This window comes from Mus caroli, unplaced genomic scaffold (assembly GCF_978045245.1).
Source record: "Mus caroli unplaced genomic scaffold, Mus_caroli_1 scaffold_3, whole genome shotgun sequence".
Taxonomy (NCBI): Eukaryota; Metazoa; Chordata; class Mammalia; order Rodentia; family Muridae; genus Mus; species Mus caroli.
The window spans coordinates 151,265,865-151,275,737 of NW_028227258.1; the positions used below are offsets into that span (position 1 = coordinate 151,265,865).

The 9,873-nt window shown below is 42.0% G+C and overlaps 1 protein-coding gene across 1 annotated transcript; it reads left to right on the forward strand.

The window, feature by feature from the left end:
• The first annotated feature begins 1,087 nt into the window (after positions 1-1,087).
• Positions 1,088-5,485, forward strand: Fabp4 (fatty acid binding protein 4). Its single transcript, XM_021157748.3, has 4 exons — positions 1,088-1,235; positions 3,557-3,729; positions 4,351-4,452; positions 5,253-5,485. The coding sequence occupies exons 1-4, from the start codon at positions 1,163-1,165 to the stop codon at positions 5,301-5,303; spliced, it is 399 nt and encodes a 132-aa protein (XP_021013407.1). The 5' UTR covers positions 1,088-1,162; the 3' UTR covers positions 5,304-5,485.
• The last annotated feature ends 4,388 nt before the right edge of the window (positions 5,486-9,873 follow it).

Genomic DNA, 9,873 nt, shown 5'->3' on the forward strand with positions numbered 1-9,873 from the left:
CGCTGTGAGGCAGGGAGGCTGAGAAACAGGATTACTTTATAAAAGCTATCTCAGATTAGTCACTGTGTCAAAGAAGAGAACAGGTTTTGATAATTCATGACCACATTGCTTCTGATCATTCACATAAACCCACAATCTTTAGATCTGCATGAATTTAAAACTTACAATATATTTCAAAAATGAAATGAGGGACATATTTTGGATTGGGACCCATTTTTGAAGGGTCTGTAAAAATGTGTACTACATGGTTATTTACGAATGGGAAGAATAAGGCTTAACTTAATTTAATTAAATCTGTGCACTACATTCCTGAGCAATGAGCAGAATGCATTTTAAGTATGTATTAAATATTTGAAATTATACATCTAGGCCACTATAGCCCGCATCCAGAGGCAGGGGCAGCTAGATTTCTTTGAGTTAGAGGCCAGCCTGGTCTAGGTAGTGAGTTCCAGGACCACCAGGGCTGTGCATCGAGACTGTCTCAAAAACCAAACCAAACCAAACCAAAACCCAACCCAAGCCAAACAAAAACAAACAACAACAACAAAAACAAAAATCCCACCAACAAACAAACAAACAAAAAACCAAAAATCAAAAAATTAGGCTACTTTAAAATGTCATTATTTCTTTTGTTAAAATTCCTGAGATAAACACTATTCTAACAAAAGAGCCATTAAGACTAAGAATCTCTAAGATGTTTTTTATGTTCTCAAATTCAGAAGAACTAAACACATTATTGCAGTATTAATACAATAAAAACTCAAGATAAGAAGGTCAAATGTGTCCAAGATAATTGTCTCCTCCACAATGAGGTAAATCCATAAGGAATAATGGGGGGAAGTTCAATGCATTAGCTTTTCACAGTCAAAACAGGAACCTTTAAAATACTCTGTTCATGGTTAAAAATAATTTGTACTCTAAGTCCAGTGATCATTGCCAGGGAGAACCAAAGTTGAGAAATTTCTATTAAAAACATGACTCAGAGGAAAACATACAGGGTCTGGTCATGAAGGAGATGATCTGGCCCCCATTGGTCACTCCTACAGTCACATGGTCAGGGCATCTTTAAAAGTGAGCTATCTGGACTCCAGAGGCTCATAGCACCCTCCCGTGCTGCAGCCTTTCTCACCTGGAAGACAGCTCCTCCTCGAAGGTTTACAAAATGTGTGATGCCTTTGTGGGAACCTGGAAGCTCGTCTCCAGTGAAAACTTCGATGATTACATGAAAGAAGTGGGTGAGTGCTGTCGGGGTCGGGGTCCCCCGGGCTGGGGAGAGGGCTTGCAGCTGCCTTGCAGCCCGGGGGGACAGGACTGAGCTGTGGTGGGAGGAAATACTGCTTCCCGCATGGAGGGTGTAGAAGCCACAAGAAAAAGTTTGTCCTAGAAGTTTTCTCAATTAAAGCTTCAAGCTCGTGATCCCTCCAGGTGAACCCGCAAGGAAGAGTCTACAGGGCAATCTTTTACTCTGTAGAACGACAAGATGTGGCCTTCCTTGCCAAGCTTGCGTTTCTGAGGTTCATTTGGCTCCTTGCTTGTTTTCAACATCTCCCTTTACATGAAAAATTTGTAATAATTTAAAAAGAAAAATATTCCTTCCGTTTTTTTTAAAGGATGGGGGCAACTTTTACTTAAAACTGAAGTCATGATATTGCCCCTCTTAGAAAACAAATCATGTTGGAAAATACATTTTAGCAAATTCTTTTCTGTCTCAATGTCAAGGCCTAAGAATGTGTGATTATTTTACAGTTGACAAAAGCTTGGCTTCCCGAGATACTTTTCTTCAAGGACTTAAAGGTTTCTTCGTTGGTTTAGAGTGATATGTGATGTCATAGATTTATGAGTAATTCAGAAGGAAAGCAGAGCATACAAAGCACACAGAGAACTCGCCCTTCCCATGATACGGGCTCACAACGGTCTGTCCTGTCAACACTGCCCACAGGCTGCTGTGTGGCCAAACAGCATTGCCTATCCGTGTAGAGGGGGCATCGACCAGCGAGGCACTTTATCGGGAAGCCTCTGCTTTGAAGCCCTTCTCTCCTGACCTTCCCATATTACAGAGTGTCTCCATTAAGACAGAATCCTCTCAACCCGAAAAGGCTTAACCTTCCCTCACTTATACAGCAGGAACTTTTGGTTGTCTGTCTGTCAATATTGTTGTTTTGTTTGCAGACAAGAAGACTATCAAGAATTTCAGCATGACTTAGCCCATCGACTGTTTACTGTTCAGTGTGGTCGTTACTATGCACTGAGCAAGAAATACCAGGGCTTGAGACACTTTTAGCTCTTGACCACTTGAAACATTTCGTACTGCTAACATTCCTATCTAAATTATAATGACACTATTTAAGTTGTGAGAGACCCATGATTAAAGGCAACAGATATTTCCTGAGTGGAACTGGCAACTGTAATTAAGGCAGAGTTGGCAGGTATTGGATTCTACAGTCAAATAAAAATGAAGACACAAGTGAAGCTGTTATTTGTCCCCGGCACGGTCTCTCTGGAATCATTTCCCAGTGCTGTGTCCCTTTCCTGCGCTGATTGACTGTACAGAATGCTGTGCTGAGAGTGACAATTCAAGGCAGAGATACACCATTTCCTCACTGTGGTACTGTTTAGACAGAGAACTAAGTTGTACCCTCTGCATCATCTATCTTGTGCTGTGGTTGTCTCTCAGTTCATCCTTAGTTCTAGCTCTGGGTCACCTTTTGTCAAAGACATAGCCTTTATTTAAGCATCTGTGTTGAAGGAGTCAGCGCACCCGAGACAGAGGATTCTGTGTAACATGCAGACAGGACAACTATGGTTCTAAGTTGTTCACCCCGCACAGGGAAGCTAAACGAACAAAGTTCACAGCTGAAGGGACCGAGATGCAGAGGGTTAGTTTCCAAACTGTTCTATACACTGAAATTCTGATTGCCTGAGTTCAGAAGGTACTTACCCAGTCTGCTTTATGTTTCCTGATTGTTGAGAATGCGATCGCCATTCTAAAATGACATGAAATGTGGAACAGCATGTTCACTCTACAGAAATTAATCAGACAATTCATTTCATGAGGGAGTAATATGGGAAGGAAGCCTAGAAAATTAAATTTGGCAACAACTGTTGTGAAATGTGATTTTTGTTCACTCAAAATAGATGACCTTTTAACACAATATCTCTAAGTGAGGCCTGGCCTTTGACTTAGATTTTTTTTTAAAAAAATAACTTTTAGTAATTAAGAAAGAATAAAATGGTCAAATTGCCTCAATCACAAATAGAAAATAGAGATAATATACATACACTTATTATTAGCATATTATAACAAATATATTATAGACATACAGACATATATATATATATATATAACACATAGACATCGAGATATGAAGATTTAATCTCTTAATACATTCTTGTTGAAATTAAGGTCTTTCCTGAAGGAGTGTAGTTAGCATACAGGCACAGTAAGTCTGGATGGATGACAGGTTCTGAGAGCATCAAAGGAGCCTCCGGCACTCTGGTGTCTTCTTCATCACACACACAAATGTTAGCTTTACATGGGTTCTCTTTCTCCCTGTAGGAGTGGGCTTTGCCACGAGGAAAGTGGCAGGCATGGCCAAGCCCAACATGATCATCAGCGTAAATGGGGATTTGGTCACCATCCGGTCGGAGAGTACTTTTAAAAACACCGAGATTTCCTTCAAACTGGGCGTGGAATTCGATGAAATCACCGCAGATGACAGGAAGGTGAAGGTGAGGAACGAGGAGCTGGTGCAGAGTGAGGGGGGCCAGGCTTCTAATTCCACGGCCTGCAGGAAGCGATTTCAGCTCAAGGGGAAGGACAAAAGCTTCCCTTGGTGGGCTGACAGCCTCGGAGCTCCCATACCTAACCCAGCTCCGTCAGTGCGCAGAGGACGCATTTCCTCTTGCTCCTAAGCTGTCCGGATATTCACAATGATTAGCATGATTTATGAGTCATACAGTAGTGCATGTGGAGTAAATTAGAGCAGTAAAACGTTAAGGGAAGTTTATAAAAGCGAGGCTGAAAGCACGAAACCCACCGTAACATCACCGTGCCCACCTACGTGTGTCTGCCATCTAACTTCTTTCACAGTAGTATATCCTGTTTTTCAAAACCTAATTTTATTTTCTGTTTCTATTCCGAATATATAAGTAGATATACATATACATACATATACATGAGTTCTACATTATTTTTTCAAGATGTGTTTCTCTTTATACCTTATTGCTGGATTATGCTCTTGTCCTGTAGAATTACTGAGAACCTCAGAATAGCCCTTTGGACCCAGGTTCCATATTTTTCAGTCTTGACCTTCATGTGCAAATTGCAATCTCTTTTCACTGTGCCCACAGAGCATCATAACCCTAGATGGCGGGGCCCTGGTGCAGGTGCAGAAGTGGGATGGAAAGTCGACCACAATAAAGAGAAAACGAGATGGTGACAAGTTGGTGGTGGTGAGTTACGCTGCATACTCAGCTGTAGAACCCACTGTCTGGGCCTGGGAACATTACAGAACTCTAGAAACGGCACCTGCTGTGTAGAACAAAAAGGTTCATTTGAACTATTTGTTTATTTGGAGCTGAGGGTTGAATCCTGGTTCTCTCACTTGCCTAAAGTACTCTGCCCCTTCTGAGGTGCACTCCATCCTCCCATACAATCAGGCTCCACCCTCCCATGCAGTCAGGCTCCACCCTCCCATGCAGCCAGGCTCCACCCTCCCATGCAGCCAGGTTCCACCCTCCCATGCAGCCAGGCTCCACCCTCCCATGCAGCCAGGTTCCACCCTCCCATGCAGCCAGGCTCTACCCTCCCATTCAGCCAGGCTCCACCCTCCCATGCAGTCAGGCTCCACCCTCCCATGCAGCCAGGCTCCACCCACATACGGTTTCCCCTAGAAAGCAATCCCTGCCTCCTCTCTGGCATCACAGGCTGCCTAGTGCAACATCCTCAAGGGACTGTGTTGTGTATTTTGTCTCATGGCACTCACTTACCGTGCAGATTTTCCAGCTCCCTGAGAGGAGGACCTGAATCTTCCTGGTCTTTGTACCACCCTAAACTACTATACTTGGAGATGGATGAGCAATATAATATAAAATCCCAGAACACATGGTCGGGGTTTTTCGTTGTTTTGTTTTGTTTTGGTGTTGGTGGTGTTGTTGTTGAATATCATTTCATTTCCAAAACCGAGAGTAAAAAGTTAAATCCATGCTGTTATCTCTCTGATTGACCATGTCAATTTTGTGCCTGTGTCTAGGAATGTGTTATGAAAGGCGTGACTTCCACAAGAGTTTATGAAAGGGCATGAGCCAAGAGAAGAGGCCTGGATGGAAATTTGCATCAAATACTACAATAGTCAGTCGGATTTATTGTTTTTTTTTTTTTAAAGATACGATTTTCCACTAATAAGCAAGCAATTAATTTTTTCTGAAGATGCATTTTATTGGATATGGCTATGTTGATTAAATAAAACCTTTTTAGACCTAGAAAGTTGTGTAATGATACTTTTATTGTGTGTCTAATTTTGTACTTGTAATTGTGAAGATAATAGAACAAATTACATTACTTTTATTTGGGTTCTGGTACAAATAATATGATCTTTCTTAATAATGCATGATAAAAAAGCCAATGTCCATGAACTTACCAAGTCTGCATACTAAGCTCTGCTGTGGCATACAAGACCTTGGGTAATTCTAGACACAGTGAAATTATCCATCTCCATCTGATTAAAGCATGAAGCTGTGTTTCCGCCCTGTCCTGGACCGTTGTAATTCAGCAGTGCATACAATGCTGTAGAAAAGAGCTCCAGTCTCCATAGCGTGCGTGCGTGTGTGTGTGTGTGTGTGTGTGCGTGTGCATGTGTGTGCATGCGTGCGTGTGTGTGCATGTGCGTGTGCGTGTGTGTATTTCTTACTAAGTAGTCCAGGCTGGTCTTGAATTACAATTCTGCCTCAGCCTCTTGTGCCTTGTGCTGCTAGAGTTATAAGTGTGTACTATAATGCTCAGTGTGTCTGAAATTTTTAGTCTAAAGGAGATGTTTTAGACTAACGAAAACCCTGAGGCTGTTTATTTATAAAGAAATAAATTTACTTGGCTATCAGTTTTGGAGGCTGAATGCTCAAGAGAGTACAGCCCCAGAGAGTTGGCTGAGCTCCTACTAGGTGGTGTCATCAGGAAAATGATAAGACAGAGGGGCAGTTCCCTCCTCACAGGAGAAGATTCTCACCTATAAACCCATCCTGCTCACCTGCAAACCCACACTGACTGAAGGAACTATACATAAATCCCATTCATTAATGCTCCAGCAAAGGTTTGATTCTGGGCCAGGTCTCAACATTGGGGCTGGCACACAAGCCAGAAATCAGATGGAAAACTAATTATAAAGAGGCAGGAAAACAGTGTGATCAATATAGCCACATTGGTAAAGGCTGGGGGGGGGGCATTGAGCATCACAGCCCATTTTCAGGTGTATGGATCTGAGCCTCAGCTGGAAACTGAGGGAAAGTTGAGGCAGAGCAAGCATTATACATTACAAAGCCCTCTTGGTCAAGGTGCTCACTGACTGAAAGTGATCTCAGGCCTGGGCCTGCAAGGTGGCTTCAGTCAAGTCCTTCCCAGGTAAGGGACAGTCTGAAAATCCCTATGACTGGATCTGCTTAGGGGGCAGCTTTACTTTCTTTTTCCACACGATCCTAATTAGGGTGATGTCTTCCTAGAGTGATCTGCCTGAGAGGCAAAGCTGTTCTTGGAACCCAAGGTTACTTTAAGCTTATCTCAATGATAGGACACGTCCAGACACTATACCAGGGGATTTGGAGCTAGACATGAAAACTGACATCTGACTGTCACTGACAACCTTGCCAGAAACACATTAATTATTTTAATAGTTCTATATATAGAGTTGAATAGGAGTCAGACCCAAGGTATAGGGGTAAGTAAAAACGAAGGCAAAAATATCACGTGCCAGGTACGGTGAATCACTCACGGGTATTCACAAGCGAAGAGTCGCTGCTTTTCAGGAAAAGCAGTTCCTAAGAACTTGCTGCAATCTGATAATACTGATGTAAATCCCCAATTTCCAACATCAACAACAATAAAAAGCTCAGGACATGAAAAGAAATGGAAAAAATTCGTTCAAAAGATGAACTGGGAATCTGGGAGTGGTTGATGAGAATGCATAATGACACACCTGCCACCAGACATGACACAACTCCTCAAAAAATATAAAACAGAATTACTGTGTGGGTCTGCAGAGCCAAAGGAGGATGACAAAGGCATCAGTAACATTCACAAAATGTCATTAACAATAGCTAAAAGTCAAATGTCCATCAGCAAGTCAAGGAAAGAGCAACATAGACCCACAGCCACACAGGCACATATATGACCACGCACCCATAGCATGTACACACAATAAAATTACTATAGTCAGCCATAAAAAGGAAGGGAAATTTCTGCTCATAGAATAGTAATAAGTCTTTTTTTACGGAGACATTTTGTAATGTATTTTGATCATGTTTTATCCTTCCCTCAATTCCTCCAGGTCCCCTACCCATATTTACGTTCTTTCCCTCTTTTTTTTTTTTTTTTTTTTTTTTTTTTTTTACAACAAAACAAACAAGAAACAGAAACGAAAACCCTAGAAACACAAAAATCAAAATAAGCAAAATACAATAAGATTAAAAATAAAAATTACCATTGAGTTCATTTTATGTTGGCCAACCATTCCTAGGTATGGACTGTGCACTCAAGTGTGTTCCATAAACCTACACAGTGAGACTCCATTGGAGAAAACGGATTTTCATTTTGCCAGTATCAATTACAGATAGCTTCTTAGTTATGGTGGGACCTCATGTCCAGTTTCTGTTCTCAGTGCTGGAGCCTTGTCTGGCCTGAATTTGTGCAGGTCTTGTGCGTGCTGCTGCAGTCTCCCAGCTGGTATGTGCATCGGTCCTGTTGTGTCTGGACCACACAGTTCCTGTGGAGCTGCCCATCACTCCAGCTCTCACAAACTTCCTGCATCTTCTGCATAGATTCCTGGCTGTGAGAAGAGGCCTTCGGCAAAGACATCCCATGTAGGACCGAGCATTCCAAAGTCTTTCATCCTCTCAACCTTGTCCATCTGTTAGTCTCTTGTTTGTTCCCATGTACTGGAAGGAGGAAGCTTTGCTGAAGAGCACTTTGTGTGGCACTGCTCTACGTGAATAGCAAACGTCCTAATGAATCATTTTATTGATAAGTCCATTTAGAAGACTAATAACAGTAGGTTTTACCCTAGACTCTTGAATTATGTAGAATAATAGTAGTAGGTTTTTTTCCTTTAAGTCCACGAATCATCTAGTCTCAAGTTCTTGGCTATTTTAGCAGGGTGTAGATTCCATTTCATGGAGCGTGCCTTAAAATCCAGTTTAAAAAGTGGTTGGTATTGTGCTGCTGCGGTAGTATTGTGACTGTATCTTCACTAAGTCCCAGGGTTTGTAGCTAGGTGATACTGATGATCACCTTTGCCTCTAAGAACCCATAGAATACCTTCCAGTGCCATGCCTGCCAGCCAAGAGGGGTGAACCTCTGAGTTAGGCACCAGGTCAACCTCTCCATGTCAATGACATAAACAAGTGTTTTCAGCAATGAAGTCTTACCAGCAGTTTGTGGGGTACAACTAATATCCTGTGATGCTTGGACTTTTCAATGGGGGCCTTTTGGCCTAACAAGATGTAACTTGTTCCTGGAACCTAAGCTTTTGCTTGGTAGTGTAAGATATCTAGTTGGAGAATCAGCTTCCCTCCTATTTGGAGACTCAATTTCGATTCCTTTTCTATGTGTGTATACGCCAGAAGCTTCTACAGTAGCAGGTTTCTGTATGGCTTTACAAATAACCTTCAGTGCGAGTTGACCCTTTCTATATTCCTTCCTTTATACTGCGTTCCTTCCCCCGCCCTACTTAAAAAAGAAAGGACATTCTGACAGGCTAAAAGTAATAGATGGATTTTAAGGATAGACTAAGCAAAATAAGCCTGCATAAAAATATGTAATAATATGTGACCTCTCTCTCTCTCTTTCTCTTACACACACACACACACACACACACACACACACAGAGAGAGAGAGAGAGAGAGAGAGAGAGAGAGAGAGTCCTTGAAAGAGTAAAAACCATGCAAGCAGTAATGCTTGCAGTTACAATGGAGAACGTATTGTTTTGGAGCTATCAAGAATGTGGAGTACCTGCTGATGAAACTTTCTGGGCACCAGAGGAGACAGCTTCTAAAACAGGCCATGTGTGCCACAAGTAGCAGGGCTATGAGCGTAGGGCTGCCGCCTTAAGTCTGTTGGACTTCATATCACAAAGCCCTAGATACTGGACATAGAACAACAGGACCTTGTTTTGGTTCAATCTTTGTGTGTGTGTGTGCGTGTGTGTGTCTGTTTTGCACATCTTCCCTTTGTAATGACATTGCTTACTTTATAATATTGTATACTGGAAGTAGGTAGTGATTTATAGCTAAAACATCATCTTTAATCTCAGTAGAGAGTTTAGATTTCAGAATCCTGAACCATATAAAAGCTTTGCTGAAGTTGAATTAAATGTGTTTCACATTATGAGACATCCATGAGATTTTGGAAGCCAAGTACAGCAGTTCTGGTTTGACTCTGAAATATCCTCTACAAGCTCATGTATTGTAATGTTCTAAGCATTACTCGGATGTTTGAGAGGCTGTGTAATTTCAGAAAGTGCATCCTGGCTTGCAGATGCAGGCACCTAGGGATGGGTCGGTGAAGGCCATTAACCTGGCTTCAAGTTCCTGCTTTTCTTTTCTTTCTCGTCTACTAAGATGTGCTGAGCCACTGCCTACAAAGTCCCACTATTGTGAGCTATGCTGTGC

What these genes read in the sequence shown, in the direction of transcription:
- Fabp4 (XM_021157748.3), top strand. Translation starts at nt 1,163, where the DNA reads ATGTGTGATGCCTTTGTGGGAACCTGGAAGCTCGTCTCCAGTGAAAAC. An exon ending in CAGATGACAGGAAGGTGAAG is followed by an intron (nt 3,730 to 4,350) that starts GTGAGGAACGAG and finishes CTGTGCCCACAG; the next exon opens with AGCATCATAACCCTAGATGG. An exon ending in ATGGTGACAAGTTGGTGGTG is followed by an intron (nt 4,453 to 5,252) that starts GTGAGTTACGCT and finishes GCCTGTGTCTAG; the next exon opens with GAATGTGTTATGAAAGGCGT.